The following is a 19014-nucleotide window of genomic DNA, read 5'->3' on the forward strand; positions in this document are numbered from 1 at the left end:
AACCTGTATTTTTCTGATTTAACATCAAAACAGGTCCAAGCCAGCAACCAAGATTCATAACAGTGAAGCCAAAACACAGACATATCAGGTAATGTCTAATGTTTGTATTTCCATTTAAATTAAAAAGCGTGGAGATGTTCTACTGGGGATGGCCATCCTCCACTCTGAATTCCTCAATATAAAGTGACTTTAGAATGCTGAGCAGTTGGTGGCATGATGACTCGATTTGCAGGCAGCAACCGATTGGGCGTTGAGTTTCGATTCCAGCCAACTTGGGTGGGCGATTCATCGAGTTTATATTGGCTTTTTGAGGATGTTAATTCCAGGGGACACCTATGTTGTCAAGTATATCAAACGGTGAGCGTGTGTTTTTACTAATCTGTTTGTACTCTCAATGGTTCAGGTGGGATTCGGGTTATCAATGAATTCGGTGCAAGCAGATAGCAATAACCGGATTTTTATATACCGTAGATACTCGCGTATTAGTCGATCTCGCAGATAAGTCGAGTGTATTTTTAAGACGAAAATTGCAAAATTTGTTATGACCGGCGTATAAGTCGAGGGTAAAACTTGACAACTATCAGAGATAGAGGGCGACAATCAGCTGTTAATGGCGACAAAACTCACTGCCACGTCACAGGCATTCCCTCTGTGCTTGGAGAAATGCTAGACTCATTGACTCGGCAACTAATCTTTGCATGTGCGTGAGTTGCGAAATGTAAACAAATGTAAACAAAGGCAAGATGGCGTCGATATGTCACAAGGGAGCGAAGCGAGTGCAGAAAAGAAAACACTCGGCAGACGATGTTTTGCACATTATCGCTGAGTTGGACTCTGATTTTTCAGAATCGGATTTTATTGACAGTGATCAGGAATCAAATAAGAGAGTGAGAAGCCGGCATCAGCTGATCGGACACCAGCCGATGCCGTGCCAGCTGATCGGCTGCCAGCTGAACGCATTCGCGCAGCTGATGCACCTACGGCAAGGTTCGCGTGGGAGGAATACCCAGAAATTGATCCGTGGGAGCCGAACTGGCCACCGGACTTCACAAGACAGCATGGCTTGCTGTTGGACACGACAGATCACCCGCTGCTGGACTACTTCAGGCTGCTCTCTCCTGATGCTGCTTTTCAGCTACTGTCAGACGAGACAAACAGGTAGGCAGAGAAATTTTTTGAATCGCGGGCTGCGCTTGCATTGCATTGATAGCGTGTGTTGCCTTGGTTCTTTTGATTCCAAATCTGGTTGCACGTGGCAGCTAATGGTATGTTTGTTATCCAAAACCTGCAAAAGCTAATGCTCAAATTCAAGTATTTCACAGTTTAAAGAATTATTTAATGAAATTAGAAAAAAACTAGCTAATTAGCAATAGTATTACTGGCTTATAATTATTTCAAACTCCATGGGAAACGGCAGATGACCGGTGACTTAACACCGTGAAGCGTTGAGTGTACAATGTCATTACCCAAATTCTATGGGCAATTGTGTCGCCCCGCGGATAAGTCGATTCTGTATTTTGAATGAATTTTAAGGCATACATTTTTCGACTTATACGTGAGTATCTATGGTAGTACTAGGATGTTAGCCATTATGGATTGTGGTAAATAAACAAGCCTTGACACAACAAAAAAAGGTCTGGGGCAGCCTCCCGTATAATTGGAAGTGGCTGCAAATACAAAAAAGTTGAGAAAAATGGTCTTTACAGACAAGAGTCCCAAACAGAACTGAACAGGTTAGGAAACATGGCGGATATATAGTTGAGAAACAGGAAGAGGAGAGATCTTAGACCGGAACTGGAGATGAGGTCATCAGGCTGTGACTTCTTGGGACATAGAAATGACGTCATTAGGAGGCTGGTCTGGGAGTGACGTCTTCTGGGACGGAACAGGAAGTGACATCATGGGAGTCAGACGGAATTTCCTGCATTTGGTCTGTGGGGAGATAAGGGAGATTAGTGCACTCTGCTGCCCCCTGGTCTGACCGGCAATTACCTTCGTTTGAGCCCTTTTGTCCTGTGTGTGACGGGATGTAATGAGACGTCAAGCAAAAATTACACTTTTATTGGCTATCTAAAAAGATTACAATATGTAACTCGGGCCCCTTCTTCGGGCATCTAATTGTAATCACACATAATTATATTTTGCCTTAAGACAGTGCTTGAGTCGCCTCAAAAGCTTGCATATTCTAATCTTTTTAGTTAGCCAAGAAAGGTGTCATTTTGTTTGACTTCTGATTTTTATATGTAAGTTTGAACTTGCACTAACGATATCTGGTAGGACACAGCTGGGATGCATACCGTGAATGAAAATGAAACGCCATGTAACAGATAAAGAGTTGGGGTGCCAGAGTATGCCCTGTTTCATGTCCAAGAACAGAAAGATTGAAAATAATAAGAAAAGGAATATTTGTTTCCATTTGTTGACAAATGCTTCTACATGGTACAGTTCCCTCTTTCTAAGAAGCAGGTTTCAGAATGAATGCTAACTTACAGTATGGCATCTGTTTAAATAGTTGGTGGCACCGAAGGGACATGGCTTATGCTACACCTCTGCTCTGAACATGCAAATGGAAACCAGGCTAAGTGATTGTGTGTCAGCTTTAGTCTTCATTCTGTGTTTCCCTTTGCAATACCCAATGTCCCCCGTGCTCCCAGGACACTGAAAATTAACATGATGGCTTCTACTCTCACTCAATACCTGCAGGATAAGGCTGAGTGGCTTCTTTAATGCCAGACCCCACATGATTACACTCTGGAGCAGTTCCATGTCAGGTAGAACCTTCTTAAAATTAGTGAATCCACTCCCCACAGCTCCCTCTGGTGGCACCTCATATCCAGACAGGGCTGTCCATCAGGACTACAAATCCCAAGGTGCCCTGCGGGTATACTAATTGGAGCTCACCTTGATTGATGCTGCCATCTGATGTACTAAGGAACTTCATGAACCAAAGAGACCGTCCCTCCCTGTCCTTCTGTCACATTTAGCAAAGCTATCCACAACTGTAATGGGCAGGACACTTTTACATCCATATCCTTCTCTTATGGCTGCCCATCTACAGTAGGTAAGGAACCACCATCCCTCCTGGTTGGAATGCCAGTCTGTCCAACTTGACACCTACAATTTGCACATTTGTATCTGTGAAATTGTCAGAAGTCGAGACTTGGGTGTACAGTATATGACTATTATATTTTTAAACTCTCATACATCATGTAAAGAGAAACAAAAATATGATTATAAAACTTTCCCAAATGCCTTTACATCTTATACTTACCATATAGATTGCTATAAACATCATTGAAGGCCGGCAACTGGTGGGTGAAAACATCGATCCTGGAGTGATAATTGAAGTTGGAGATGAAAAGAAGCAAACAACGGTTAAGGAGGGCACAAACTCGCCATTCTATAACGAGGTGAGGCGGGTCTAGGCCCCAGTTTACCGTTCAACCGCTGCGTGTTAAAATGTCCGTTTTATTCATATTTCGATGTTCTTGTGTTTTTTCACATTTTTTTTCCCCCACTCCCGTATGTTCGGTTTGTCTACATTTTGTTTTGTGCTTTCTTTTTATGAGTGATCCCTTCTTCTACCTTTTGTCAATTAGGATTCTCGGATGTTGCCCTAATTCTGGGAGACTTTGAGGATTTTCCTCCCAGTTCAGAGTAACATTTTTAGGGGTTTTGAAATTTGTATTTTGTACATATTTTGAGTTTTAAATGATGTTAATGCTTATTTACATCATGGCTTGCTGATTTTGTTTCTCGGGGTCGACGCCATTTTGGTGCCTGACTGGTTTCTGTGATGTAGTGCAAGTCAAGTCAAGTTGGGGAACATGCACTGGTACAGTGCGTTGTGGCACTCACTACACGTCAAAACAGCTCGGGATCCCAGTTGGCAACCCCCCAGGCTCACACGCGGTCCAGCCCTACCCCAGAGGCGTAGCTAAGGTTTTCAGCGCCCGGGGACAATTGAAGATTTTGCGCCCCCTCCTGTTTGCCAAAATGCAATGGGGAACATCAGTTCGGCGTCCCCTGGATGCTGTGCCTGGGGACAGATGTCCCCCCTTGCCCCCCTAGCTATGCCACTGTCCTACCCTCCGGAAATGACCCTCTATCTGCTGCAGCCAGGTGTTATGTGAGTGACCCCTTGGCCTAGTCCCACCACTTGGGTGCTCAACAATGAGGATCTTATGAGCCGGATTACCCTCTGGGAAACGCGCCACATGGCCGTAGTGCCATAGCTGACACTCCCTCACAATAATGTAGCACAGGTGATGCTTAATAAATCAGATATTCACAGAGAACTTCACCCAAGATCGCAGATAAACACAAGGGTGTTATTTAATCTGTTGCTGGCTTTGCAAAATTAGCCCTTTCTTTTTGACTTGAGTTTCGGTTAGTGTTCAGTAGTGATGAGCGAATCCTGCTCTATTCACTTTGCCTCAGGTTTGGCGAAATTGCCAAAATTTGCAGGAACATCACTGACCTCAGCAAAATTATATTGAAGTCAATGGGGAAAGGAGAAATTGAACTAGTTTTGAGGAGATTATAAAGGTGCTGCTAAGTGTCCCTGGGGGCTAGGGAAGCCTCTGCCAGCTATGCCTGCAGTGATTATTGGGGACAAAATTGTGACCTGAGCTGTGAAGCAGCCGTGCTAAACACTGTACTCCCTGAAATAAAATACTGTACATGCAAAGGACATTTTAGACAATGGAGTGCTTTCAGTTTGTGGAAGGCCCTTTTTTGTGCTCCAGGTCTATAAAGACCTGCTGGAACTCGAGGGACCTGCACAAAGCCTTGACTAGGTTGGAACACCAATTGCAAGTCCGATCTTCCCGATCAACCTTAGTCCCTGACATGGGCAAGAATTCCTGAAGCCAAACGCCACAGTTTTATGGGAAGAATAGCGTAGGCTGTTAGGGTGCTCCATATTAATGCCCATGGTTTTGGAATGGGATATCCTACAGCCTCATGTAGTGTGTGATGGTCAGGAGTCAACAAACTTTTGGCCAATTAGTGTAAAACTAAACATAGTCTTAAAACTCCTGTTACAAAGCTTTAACTAAAAGATGAGCAATATCTTCTTCTTCTTCATTATATTTTCCCACTTCCATGTGGGGTCGATGTGCCTGAAGAACTTTCTCCATACAGCTCAGTCCTGCACCTCCTCTCCATCAGACCCTTTTCCTTCAAATCTTCTTCTACTTTATCCATCCATCTCTGTTTTGGCCTTCCTCACTTTCTCTTCCCCATCTCCTCATCACATGTCCATAGCACTTCAATCTGCACTTTTTCTTAGATATCTCAAACACAGCTGTTGGACCTCGGATTGTCTCATTTTTTATTTTTTGTAACTCCACACTCCCATCTCTACGTTCTCATTTCTGGAAGTACCTAAGGAGCCCCAGATCTAAAGTGAAGCTAATAATCATTTGTTTTATTTTGCAGTACTTTGTTTTTGACTTCATCGGAACCCAGGAACTGCTCTTTGATAAGATTATCAAGTTATCGGTAAGTGTATTTTCATACAACACAGTTGGAGTATTGAAAAAAGGGAACAATGAGGCTCCGTGTAGCACATTCCACTGATAAGAGTTCTGACTTCCAGCATTAACTAAACATGGATTAAGGCCTCGCATTTCATTTTTCAAAATTAATATTCACCGTTTACGACTTGGTAACACTTTATCGTAACTTTCATTATTAACTCATTAATAAACGTTTTTGATATGAAAATGGGGGGGGGGTCCACCCCAGACTTTCCCACCATGTGTGCAAATCTCACACATTTACATGAACCTACCTCACTAATCCTGTCTGTCTCTCTTTTGCAAAACCTCGATTTTGACCATTCATTTTTTTGGGTTTGATGACTGAAATAGAAGAATTCCTAAAGCTGATGTCACATTACACAACTTCTTGTCGTGGGTCATGTCAGATTTGTCAATCGCAGTCGCTGATCTCATCGCTGCACCGTGTCCTATTACACAAACACAAATCGCAGCACATCACAGCAAATCACATTGACTGGCTGAGCGCCGATCTCCCAATGCAATTGACTCTTTTTCTGACATCCAATAGCGTGTGGCCCGACAGAGTGGCGTTTTGCGAGGGGTTGACATCTGCAGCGAATATCACAGCATTCCCTGACCCTTTAATTCTTTTGCCATTCTGTTATCCATCCATCCATTATCCAACCTGCTATATCCTAACTACAGGGTCACGGGGGGGTCTGCCGGAGCCAATCCCAGCCAACACAGGGCGCAAGGCAGGAAACAAACCCCAGGCAGGATGGTATGTAAAATACATGGCATCAGACCTACAAGCTTCTCTTCTGTTTGTGAAGATCAAAATTCCTTATTCCTTGTCGTTACATTCTACAGATTGTATTTCAAGACGGACATTCATTTGTTTTTTTTTTTGATATCCTTCATTAATCCCCAAGAGAAAATTGTGGTTCAATTCAATAAGGGAGCGCACAAAAAGGCGAGCTTCAAAAGGGTGACCTCAATTGGGCGCGGCGAATAAAGGCAAACACAACAAACTTATTACCGAAAATTTATTAGATAAAGGCAATGATTGAACGTATAAAAAGGCGAAAGCAAGAATATTAAAACATTCGCTCAATTGAGGTCGCGCTTTTGAAGCTTGCCTTTATTTACACACGCCTTTATTCGCGACGCCCAATTGAGGTCGCCCTTTTGAAGCTCGCCTTTTTGTGCTCGCCCTTATTGAAGGATACCAAAAATTGTCTTTTTGCATGACTTTTGGAGGTCATAGCACAGGGCCAGCCATTGTACAGCATCTCTGGAGCAATTTTCAAGTTAAGGGTCTTGCTCATGGGCCCAACAGAGTAGGATTTGCTTGTCACACAAACAAAAGCTGCCAAAAAATGACCTAGAAGGCAATCCAGAGCAAACAAGATGCCAAAGCAAATTACAATCCTACTTGCAGAACTCCATAGTAAATGAATGATCTCCGACTCCTGAGCCTTCTCAACGGACTTAAAGAGCCAGAAAGAGGGCTCAGAAGTGATGATGTCAGGGAGGCCCCACCTCCTGGGGGCTCCGCCCACAAAGAACAACGAATATAAGCACATTTAAAGAGGCAGAACATGATTACAGAATTACAATAACATAACGGCATGAAAACGTAAGTCCCCAAAATATTCAAAATGCCAACAAGAGGAGGAATTACCATCAAACTCCGGCTAGTCACACAAGTGCAATGAAGAATCTTTATAAATTGAAAGGTTTATTATTCAAAAAGGACTCGGTTTAACAAGAAGCTCCGAAGAGCTGAAAAAAAAACCCAGAAGGCAATGCCTTCAAAATAGACAAACCAAATAGCAATCACGTTCCCAATATGGAATCTCGGAGTGAAGCTGCAAAACAGAGAAAAACGGTCACAAAAAGTCCAAAAAAATCAGAATAATAAAAAATAGAACAGACAAAGGAGGGGGGCTTACCCACCACCATGAGCGCATTCGATGAACCGCAAGGGACTGAGCTTTTTATTGTGTCCCTCACTGTGATGGGCATGTGGCCCCGCCTCTTGGGGGGGAACCACTCACAAAACACAAGGAATACTTTGACACTTAGAAACTACATCATCAGCAATGTTAATGTCAAAAAATGAACAAAATAAACATTAATGAGATTTTTGAACCCCTGGCTGAAACGTGACAAAAAAATCCTAACTCACAATTTAGCAAAAACAACAATAAAACATAAATTCACACTAGCACTGTACATAACAAACAGCACCCTGGGAAAAACAAAATGACAACAAAAACAGCACAAAATAATTTGCAATAACTGAAAACAACTTATGATAATATATGCAAAATTCATATTCACTGTCTCTATAAAGCCATAGTGGTGATTGCCAGCATTCATAATCAGAGTTGTGATATGTTGCGCTTTGTTTCTCTTCTTATTTTTCTTCTCTTTTTGAATATTTTATCCCCTCTTTGGCTATTTTATGTGTTTGGGGACATCTGAAGATCGCCCCCTAGTGTCCACCGAACACATTCACACTAAATCAAGAGTATCATTTGTATCGCTTCTTATATTTTCACCAGGTTATGCATTCCAAGATTATGCGGAGCTTTTTAATTGGATCATTTAAACTGGATTTGGCAACAGTATACAATGAGCCAGGTAAAGTATAAGAGCCAAATGAACATATGCACATTCTAGAAGCTTTGTCATAGGCTTGTTTTGTAAAACATTTTATTTTTTTTAATAGGCCACCAATTCTGCAGTAAATGGGCGATGCTTACTGACCCAACTGACATCAGGACGGGTGTCAAAGGTTACCTCAAGTGTGACATCACCGTTAGTGGCAAGGGTGAGTCGGTTCACATCACACAGAAGGCGAGTGATGCAGGAGAGCAGATTGAAAAGTAAGTGCTGAACGTAGTGAAGGACTCGCCGTGAGCCAGGACAGAAATCGGCGTCCTTTGAGCGCTAAATACCATTATATTGTTTAATCATCGCAGGAATCTGCTGGTGCCCAGAGGGTTTCCTACAGACAGGCCATGGGCTCGATTTTACGTGAAGATTTACAAAGCTGAGGGCCTTCCTCGAATGAATTCCAGCATAATGGCAAATGTGACAAAGGCGTTCATGGGCGACAACAAGGACCTGATTGACCCATTTGTGATCGTAACATTTTCTGGTCAAATGGTATTTACTTCTGCCTTTTATGTGTTTGTTTTTTTTTCAAATGTTTTGAATATTGCCACCAAGGGATGCCCCCAGGTCATAATAAAAATGGTTGCAGTCTTCCAGTTGTTCTGTGGGAAAGCCAACAAGATATTTAAAGGGGAAACCAGGACAGAGACGCAGAACACTAAATGGTTAAAATCAGGGGATCAAAATGTTGAAACAACAGAGCCAAAAAGCAACACAAAAATCGAGGTCAGAATAACAAAACAAAAGTTAGGAACCCAAGAGATCAATGGAGAAAGCAAGAAATATTCCTGATAGGCATAGCATCCACAGCTCGAATAAAGTCACGACGAAATGGACGTCCAATACCAGCAAGTTACAAACTTGTAAGCCACGCCCCTCAGCAACGAGGTGGTTACACTGGCAACTGAAAGAAACTGTGGTGCACTCCAGTCACACAAGATGGCAGCCAGAAAAAATAAAATTCAAAAATATATTTTGGGCAATTTGCTTAATTCAAAATTAAATATAGAAGGATGAGACAAGGAAAAAAGTACATTTAGTTGTGTAACAGACAACATGTGATAAATAAGCAAAAAAAAAACGTAATAAGCACTTTATCGTGCTGTGCCTGGTGAAGTTTGCTTTGGCATTTTTTACAAAGTGGGATGGCTTTTTTTGTTGTGTTACGAGACCCCAGATTATTGTGAACAAAACGAGAGGCAAAGACTAGTAGTTGGGGAAAAGATACAGAGACAGAAAACCAAATTGACAAACCCGAAAATAAAATTCAAAAGTCAAAAAGGAGTCACAAAATCTAGCTTGAAAATAAAGCTAACTATATCTAAGATTTATAAAGAATTGCAAGAGTATTCACTGTGACCACAAAGGGGCGCCACTGAGTTACTAGGCCTCAGACACAACTTTTACCCAACACTTTTCCGGGTTAATTCTTTATGCATCAGCCTCACCTTCCAAGTGCACACAGCCACAAGAAACACAATTAAGGTACAGTGGCAGACTCCCTTTTAAGCTGGACATGGAAGTGCATCTGATAATAATAATAATAATAATGTTACATTTATTGAGCGCCTTTCACAAACCCAAAGTCGCTTTATATATAGAGTAAAAAAAACTACAAACTTTTGTCATTTGTGTAAAGTTTTCAGTTGAGATTTAAAAGTGCAGAAACAGGAGCAATCTCGGAGAGACTGATGAAGAGAGTTCCAGAGTTGAGGTGCCATAGCACTGAAGGACCTGCCTGCCCTCCCAAGGTGGAGAGTCTCTGGTGCGTGGGACAGTAAGGAGATTACTGCTCGAGGACCTGAGAGAGCGACAAGGAGTGTAGGGAGCTGAGTGAGGTAGAGGGGGGTAAAGGTTATGTAGGGCTTTGAAGGTGAGAAGCAGAATCTTGAATTTAATCCTTGATGGAACCGGTAACCAGTGATCTGATATCATGACACTACCTGTTGGAAGCCAGGATTGTGCAGCACCCAAGGACTCTGACAGGGTGACACTTCTGTACTCCAAATCTCCTGCAGTCCTGCAGGGTGTCCAAACTGGGATCCCTCAAGAGGGACCCTGCCATCTGTTGTACAGGGGGATGAACTTTACCTGATCTCTAGTTCCATTATCCCAGCTGGAACAAAGGTTGCAAAGCATTCTGACTGGGTTGAGTTCCCACTGACGCAGTCCTTCTGGTATGGCCTACCAGCTGGGCAAGATATCAACTTCCATCCCAGCCAGGATGCCCATCTGTCCTCCTTGGCACTTACAGTACCTAGAGATAACAAATGAAGAATTAATAATATTATTTAATCCTAAGATTTTCTTAGTAGAATCCATAATCTTGGACGCCATGATGTACGCAGTGTTGGCTAATAAAGTAAATTTGAAAATTCTGCCAGAACACATTTTACAACACCATCATCTACTATGAGACACGTTAATTTCGCAGATTTTGGCGTTCCTGAAAAGCCTTAGAGACCCAAGTGGCAGATCACTTTGAGTGGGGGAGAGTAGCAACAGAAGTGTCCAACTTCCTATCCTGTCTCAAGAACCAAGGACTCAAAGGGAATACTTGATTATCAGTTATCTGCCATATTTATAGCATCGACTTCCTGAGATGTGAGAAACATGACCAAATTGGTCACATGACATTTCTCGGTGCGTTACGTATACAATAATGACAAGGCATTAAAAACCTAAGTTGTATCACGTTCAAATCAAAAACAGACTTCAAATCTATATTCCTGAATCTATTGTATAGTCTCAAAACAGTTCTATAAAATACTTACTAGACGGGGATGTACCATCAAACCTCAGCTAGACAGACGAGCAAGCACAGAATCTTTATAAAATAAAAAGATTTATTTTCTCAAAGTGCTCTGTTACACGAAAGACGCTCCAAGGAGCACAACAAAAGAGTTGCCTGAACAACAAAGCAATCCAAAGCAGACCCAGTCCCAAAAACAGAATCCAAAAGCAAGGTCAGAAATCCAGAAATTCGGAAAAGTACAAAGCACATCAAAAGGTACAAGAGCTCACCGACTCTGACAGAGTGCGTTCACAATGAACCACCAGGAGCTGTGGGAGACCCTCTGGATTTATTGTGCAGTGTCCCTTGGGCAGCAGCAAAACAAGATGGCGTCAAATGTAGCGTAGCGGGGAGAGTTGTTAACACCAGGACTCAATTCTGTGTAGTTACAAATTGCCAGAACCATCTCTAATAGTTCATTTCCAGAGAATAATATTTTAAAGTAAGGTGAATCATAAAAAGTACAGATTATAGTAGAGTATTGGTGTGAGTATAGTCACTCTCTCTTACCAAAAGGGGCTTTGTTGACTTGCAAAGGTCGGTCTAATTCCGTTCTGACACTCTTGTCACTCTGTCTTGTCAGGGTCGAACATGTGTTCAGAAAAGTTCGGCAGATCCAGTGTGGAATGAGCAGATTGTTTTCAAGGAGATGTTCCCACCCCTCTGCAGAAGAGTCAAAATACAAGTTTTGGACGAAGGGAGTGTTAACGACGTTGCAATAGGAACTCACTACATCGATCTAAAGAAGATTTCTAATGAACAGGATGGAGACAAAGGTAAGAACATTGAAGGATTTATACAAGGGGGATTGTGTGTGTGGGTGACGAACAACTGGAACCCCTCAGACTAAATAACACAGATCTGTCTGTAACATTAGTACTGTCCTTCCTGTCTTGACACACATAATGTGATTCTGGGTTCATTATTCACATAATTCATTTTTATTAATTTTTTTTTTTTTTTTAATTTTTCAATTGTAACAGTGTCTTGTAACTCAAAAAATAGTATTAAATCCCTGTAAATGTGAAACCTTGAAACTTGAACGCTCGTATCATGAGAGAAACGTGTAATCATCCAAGAAGAACTACGATGTAGACCAGCGTTTCTCAACCTTTAAGTATTTGCGACCCGAGTTTTCATAAGTTTTAATCGCGCCCCCCTAATGTTTTTTTGAAACCCTAATAAAATGTATTCCTATATTTTTTGCTGCCGATACACCGCTACAAGTTTAAAATTTCCCTACGAACAGCGAAATTACGCCACATATGGCAACATTCGCACCCCCTTTTTTGTTACCCTATGGGGGCGCACCCCACAGTTTGAGAACCGCTGATGTAGACGTTTACGTCACTGTGCGATTGTTTGGCTGTCATGTCTCTGCCAGGGTCATCCCCCTGACTGGGGTTCAGATTCATGTTTTATGTCTCTTTTGTTCATTTTTGATTCTTTTATTTATGTTGATGATGTACAGTGCATCCAGAAAGTATTCACAGCGCATCACTTTTTCCACATTTTGTTATGTTACAGCCTTATTCCAAAATGGATTAAATTCATTTTTTTCCTCAGAATTCTACACACAACACCCCATAATGACAACGTGAATAAAGTTTACTTGAGGTTTTTGCAAATTTATTAAAAATAAAAAAACTGAGAAATCCCATGTCCATAAGTATTCACAGCCTTTGCTCAATACTTTGTCGATGCCCCTTTGGCAGCAATTCCAGCCTCAAGTCTTGTTGAATGTAATGCCACAAGCTTGGCACACCTATCCTTGGCCAGTTACGCCCATTCCTCTTTGCAGCACCTCTCAAGCTCCATCAGGTTGGATGGGAAGCGTCGGTGCACAGCCATTTTAAGATCTCTCCAGAGATGTTCAATCGGATTTAAGTCTGGGCTCTGGCTGGGCCACTGAAGGACATTCACAGAGTTGTCCTGAAGCCACTCCTTTGATATCTTGGCTGTGTGCTTAGGGTCGTTGTCCTGCTGAAAGATGAACCGTCGCCCCAGTCTGAGGTCAAGAGCGCTCTGGAGCAGGTTTTCATCCAGGATGTCTCTGTACTTTGCTGCAGTCATCTTTCCCTTTATCCTGACTAGTCTCCCAGTCCCTGCCGCTGAAAGACATCCCCATAGCATGATGCTGCCACCACCATGCTTCACTGTAGGGATGGTGCCAAGTTTCCTCCAAACGTGACGCCTGGCATTCACACCAAAGAGTTCAATCTTTGTCTCATCAGACCACAGAATTTTCTTTCTCATGGTCTGAGAGTCCTTCAGGTGCCTTTTGGCAAACTCCAGGCGGGCTGCCATGTGCCTTTTACTAAGGAGTGGCTTCCGTCTGGCCACTCTACCATACAGGCCTGATTGGTGGATTGCTGCAGAGATGGTTGTCCTTCTGGAAGGTTCTCCTCTCTCCACGGAGGACCTCTGGAGCTCTGACAGAGTGACCATTGGGTTCTTGGTCACCTCCCTGACTAAGGCCCTTCTCCCCCGATCGCTCAGTTTAGATGGCTGGCCAGCTCTAGGAAGAGTCCTGGTGGTTTTGAACTTCTTCCACTTACGGATGATGGAGGTCACTGTGCTCATTGGGACCTTCAAAGCAACAGAAATTTTTCTGTAACCTTCCCCAGATTTGTGCCTCGAGACAATCCTGTCATGGAGGTCTACAGACAATTCCTTTGACTTCATGCTTGATTTGTGCTCTGACATGAACTGTCAACTGTGGGACCTTCTATAGACAGGTGTGTGCCTTTCCAAATCATGTCCAGTCAACTGAATTTACCACAGGTGGACTCCAATGAAGCTGCAGAAACATCTCAAGGATGATCAGGAGAAACAGGATGCACCTGAGCTCAATTTCGAGCTTCATGGCAAAGGCTGTGAATACTTATGGACATGTGCTTTCTCAATTTTTTTATTTTTAATAAATTTGCGAAAACCTCAAGTAAACATTTATTCACGTTGTCATTATGGGATGTTGTGTGTAGAATTCTGAAGAAAAAAATGAATTTACTCCATTTTGGAATAAGGCTGTAACATAACAAAATGTGGAGAAGGTGATGCGCTGGGAATACTTTCCGGATGCACTGTACATCATTCTTTACTTTTTGGATTTGTCAATTGCAATAACAAAGCCAAGACAGGGGGAAGTTATGAGACACCCAAGGGCAAACCTCGTATCACTGAAGGCTCAAAAAGACAGAGAAATAAAATGTGGGTAAAGCGTTAAGTTGTGCCTTTTCAGACAGAAGTCTGCCTACGACAACCAAAGATGGCGGTTCTTCCAGTTATGACTATTTTCAGGAGGAAGGGACATTGGAAGTGACACCAGAAGTGACATTAGCAGTGGAAAAACCGTCAAACTTCCTGTCTGTATAGGGAGTGGAAAAAGATATCGTTATTGTAGAGTGCCAACCACTGGAGTGGCAGAGAATTACCATTACCAGAGCCCTTAAAGTATTCCCAATACGCATGTACGTGACACCATGTATATCAGTTGCCTTTGTTCTGTTTTGTATGTTTTGTGGGTGGTCTCCCCAAGAGGTGGTCCCCCAGTAACTGCCAGAATCCAGAGGTGGTTCTATAGTTCCTGGCGGTTCATTGTGAATGTGCTCCGGAGTTGGTGAGTTCTTGTGCCTTTTTCTGTGTTTTTTGTCAATTTCCAGATTTTCGACCCGTTTGCTCCGACTTTTGGGACTTTGTTCAACTTGGATTGCCCTTGCTGGCAACTCGTGGTCTTCATGTAATTTACAGATCTTTTTGTGAAATAAACCTTTTTATTTTTTGCCCATTTTTAGTAGCTAAGGACTGTTGTAATATCCCCCTCTAGTGAGTCAGGGACTATGAGCTTTGAAGATCTTTAGAGTTTAGGACTCCCAGTCCATGACATTGACATTCCAACACAGGACACAGACTGCCTTCTTCATTGCACTCAAGGAGTGAAGGTCTGCTGTAGAGCAGCAGTTCTGAAACTTTTCTTGCAATTTTGCATTTTGTGTGTATTCGTGACCCACAATCGCCACAGATCATCATCCAGTAGGATCCATGCCCCTTGTGAAACTGCTGCTGATCATCATCCTAGGTTTTTCACGACCCATCGCAGGGCTTTCCTCAAACCTGTTTGAGACCCTTTCTCATTGTTCTATTTTAATTCACGGCTCAGTGCAGCTCAAATTCCGTAATCACATGACACAAAATGGGTCACGACCCAGAGTTAAGAAACACGGCAGTAGAGTATTGAATTCACAACACTGGAATGTATCTCCACATGTCTCAAATGTCTTCACCCTGCATGTACCTTTTTTTTTTAAATAAATTTGACCACTTCTCTAGATATTTGCTTTACTCGACTGGCACTCACTGTGTGCGTATCGGTGCGTACCGACTCTTCACCAGACTACCAACCCGTATTTAGAGAAACAATCTGTGCATCCATTGAGCTGTCACATTTCCGAGGCCCACCTTCAAAACCAACACTGTGTGATGTAGTTTTAAGAAACTAAGACATTGTAATAATGGCATTGTGTCTAGAACATTCTATGTCGGAGAAGGATGAAGAAGACAAAAACAACATGGAGTGGTACTCAGAAAAGTGTGTAAAAAATTCATAACCAATTCAGGTTATAAAAACTGTAACTCATCATAAATAATTACAGGCAGACCTCTAATGTATTCAGGCTTCATGTAGATAATTAAGAAGAGTATCCTTCATTGCAGGATTTTTGCCTACATTTGGCCCATCATGGATCAATCTGTACGGTTCAGCTCGGAACTACACGCTAATGGATGACTTTCAGGAACTAAACGAAGGCCTGGGTGAAGGGGTCTCGTTCAGAGGACGTCTTCTGATTGAGCTGGCCGTGGAGATCCTTTCTGGAGCGGGTGCCGAATCAAAGTTATCAAAAATAGCCAAAGAGCTGAAACTGACCAAGGAGTCCAAAAGCTCCAAAGACCAAAAGCCAACTGCAGAAGAGGAAGGAGGAGCAAAACAGGGACAAGCAGAAAAGACAACTGCCATCGGAGCGGAAGTCATTCCCGTTGAGCCGTGTACTCAGGTTAGGTTTGGAACAAGCCTTTCAAACTTTGTAATGTAAGACATCATTTGATGACTATCGTAATTGTGGGCTTAATGTTAGTAATCATTTGTTCATGTGTTCACTCTGAGTTTCATTTGAAGACAATCAAAATGGTGGACTTTTAATCATGGAATGCATAGAGTTGGTATTCATTTGTTCACGTTTTATGTCATTGAGTTTTTCTCTCAATGTCGTGATATTCCTGAAACATCTTCAAAGACGTGTATGTTACGTTAATCGTTGATTTCAAATTGGCCCCATGGGAATTTGTGTTTGTGTTGGCCCTGTGATGGACTGGCAGCCTGCCCGAGGTTAGTTTTTGTCTTATGCCCAATACTACTGGAGCGGGCACAGACCCCTCATTGAATTAGTGGGTTTCAGAACGGTAAATGATCTATTTCTGCTTTACTGGAGGGCAGTGAGACACATTTTAAGGTGATTCTTACATATTTACTAATAATTTTATGAGAGTTATGGCTAACCACTTACTTTTAAAGTTACTAAATAAAGCAGTGTGTGGTAAACATCCGTTAGCGCGGCTAACATTTTTCTTTTTTTTTTTTCATAGATTGATATGACAGGAATGGAAAACTTTCTCTTTTTTGCTGCTGTTTTCGAAGCGACTATGATAGACAGAAAGATTGGCGACAAACCCATCAGTTTTGAGTTTACTATTGGTAAGGATAAAACTAACCCTAACCCTTGCTGCTTTAAAAAAAAAAAAAAACTTTAAAATTGTGACGGTGTTTTCTTAACGAGTCATACATGTGTTGTGTTTGTACTGGTAAGAGGATGCCCACTTTGCCAATTAATGATGACAATCTTGGCGAGCACAGATGGCAGAATTTAAACCTGAAATTTCAATAAATATGAAGTTGTTGCTAAGTAATGCCATGTTGGGAGGAGTGTGGGGGGGACAAGCAGCTTTCTGTACAGTGAGTTTTCCTGTGGCAAGAACCCAGTAACGTGCACAACGGTGTGTTTTGGTGTGTAGCAGGTCACATTAAAAAAAACAAAACAAAACACAGTGCACTCTGTTGTAGTAATGTGAGTGAGAGGCGTAACTAGAATGGACTTTACCAACATGCTGGCGACTCTACCTGCAATAAACAGCTGCAGAAAACAACACCGGTAAACACGGAAGTGTACAGAGCCTGTAGGGAGTGGCATTCCAGTTTTCTACCCCACAAAACTCTTTTGAGTAAATTTCAAGTTTCACAATTGCGAAATCGCCAGTGAAGTGAATTTTAGTGTCAATTTCATTAATGTGAATTGAAACTTGGCTATTACACTCATCACCACATCCAAATTGTCTGTCTGTCTATCTATCTATCAATCTATCGATCTATCTATCTATCGATCGATCTCTCCAGCCAACTATGCTATCTATCTATCGATCTCTCCTGCCAACTATGCTATCTATCTATCTATCTCTCCTGCCAACTATGCTATCTATCTATCTATCTCTCCTGCCAACTACGCTATCTGTCTATCTATCTATCTATCTATCGTGGCACCCGGATGGGGCTCATGCCCGGCCGGGACACCCAGGAAGACAGGAAGAGGGCTCATTCCTCTCTCCAGACCGTGAGGGGGCGACTGCCCTGGTTGTATTGGGGGCCACGGGTACAGGGCTTGGAAGCCCAACCCTGTAGGGGCCCGTGGTCACTGCCAGGGGGCGTCCCCCTGCCTGAAGGACCCTGGACCCCAGTACTTCCGCCACACCAGGAAGTGCTGGGGGGAAGAAGAGAGGGAACACCCGGAGTGCTTCCGGGAAGACAGCCGGCATTTCCGCCACACTGGGGTGTGTCCGCGGGATTGCCGGTGCACACCTGGAACACATCAGGGTATGGATAAAAGGGGCCGCCTCTCTTCATTCGAGGCTGGAGTCGGGTGGAAGCAGGACAAGGTGTTAGAAAGAGAGAAGGAGGCGGTCTGAAGAGGCAGAGTGGTTGGCCTGGACTTTGGGGAAGATTGGGGTTTGTGGCACTTATAGAGACTTGTAAATAATAGGTATTATAAATAAACGTGTGTTGGGTGACATGAGCATGTCTGCCTGTCTGTGTCTGAGCCAGTCTCCACACTATCTATCTATCTATCTATCTATCTATCTATCTATCTATCTATCTATCTATCTATCTATCTATCTATCTATCTATCTATCTCTGTTATATAGTGCCTTTCATATCTATCTATCTCTCTGTTATATAGTGCCTTTCATATCTATCTATCTATCTCTCTGTTATATAGTGCCTTTCATATCTATCTCTCTCTCTGTTATATAGTGCCTTTCATATCTATCTCTATCTCTATCTCTGTTATATAGTGCCTTTCATATCTATCTATCTATCCATCCATCCAGTATCTAAATCTTTGACATCTGGCTGGATTTATTTTTGATTTGTGCTTTGGTGAATTCTTTTTTTTTCTTCTAGATCAATTGTTTATTTAACTTCAAAATAGAAGAAGAGGATAACAAAATAATAACATTTTCATTTATACATTTGAACATCCCCATCACCACCGACCCCACCATTGTCCATCCCCAGAGCTATACAAACGACAACAGAGTCAAAATTTCAATTAATAAAACACGTAGGTCTCTTGAAAAATCCTAGTGGCCCACACATCCTTCTGGACGAGAGAAAACTAAAATTTTACAAATTAGGTTGGGCCGTGGGCTTGCTTTTACCCCTGACTTAATCATGGAGATGGTGTCTTTCCACTTGCTGATGGTTTGAGCCGATACACCACTGATGGTTCTAACAGAACAAGGCTGTAAAAAGACGACTCCCAAACAGAGAAAGTAACAAAGTCAGGGTTTCTTTGATTGGGGAGCAATTAGAACTCTGGCTGCTATTGTAGTTGTAGAGATGACCCGCTTTATGTCTGGCCTGCTGAATGTGATCTCGCTGTGACCGTTGTGATAAAGGCGCTATATTGCGCCCCACCCAGG

General features: G+C 42.4%; 1 protein-coding gene across 3 annotated transcripts in view; it reads left to right on the forward strand.

Annotated features, from left to right (window-relative positions):
- The window catches only part of fer1l6 (fer-1 like family member 6), a 124253-nt gene that overhangs the window by 14338 nt on the left and 90901 nt on the right, over positions 1-19014 (forward strand). For all 3 annotated transcript variants that reach the window (XM_051935967.1, XM_051935968.1, XM_028817740.2), the window contains exons 4-12: positions 34-88; positions 3279-3410; positions 5443-5505; positions 8078-8156; positions 8245-8401; positions 8498-8684; positions 11570-11762; positions 15700-16037; positions 16627-16735. In XM_051935967.1, the coding sequence (XP_051791927.1) occupies positions 34-88; positions 3279-3410; positions 5443-5505; positions 8078-8156; positions 8245-8401; positions 8498-8684; positions 11570-11762; positions 15700-16037; positions 16627-16735 (1313 nt within the window). The remainder of the gene's footprint in view (positions 1-33; positions 89-3278; positions 3411-5442; positions 5506-8077; positions 8157-8244; positions 8402-8497; positions 8685-11569; positions 11763-15699; positions 16038-16626; positions 16736-19014) is intronic.

This window comes from Erpetoichthys calabaricus, chromosome 13, assembly GCF_900747795.2.
Source record: "Erpetoichthys calabaricus chromosome 13, fErpCal1.3, whole genome shotgun sequence".
In the NCBI taxonomy this organism is placed as follows: domain Eukaryota; kingdom Metazoa; phylum Chordata; class Cladistia; order Polypteriformes; family Polypteridae; genus Erpetoichthys; species Erpetoichthys calabaricus.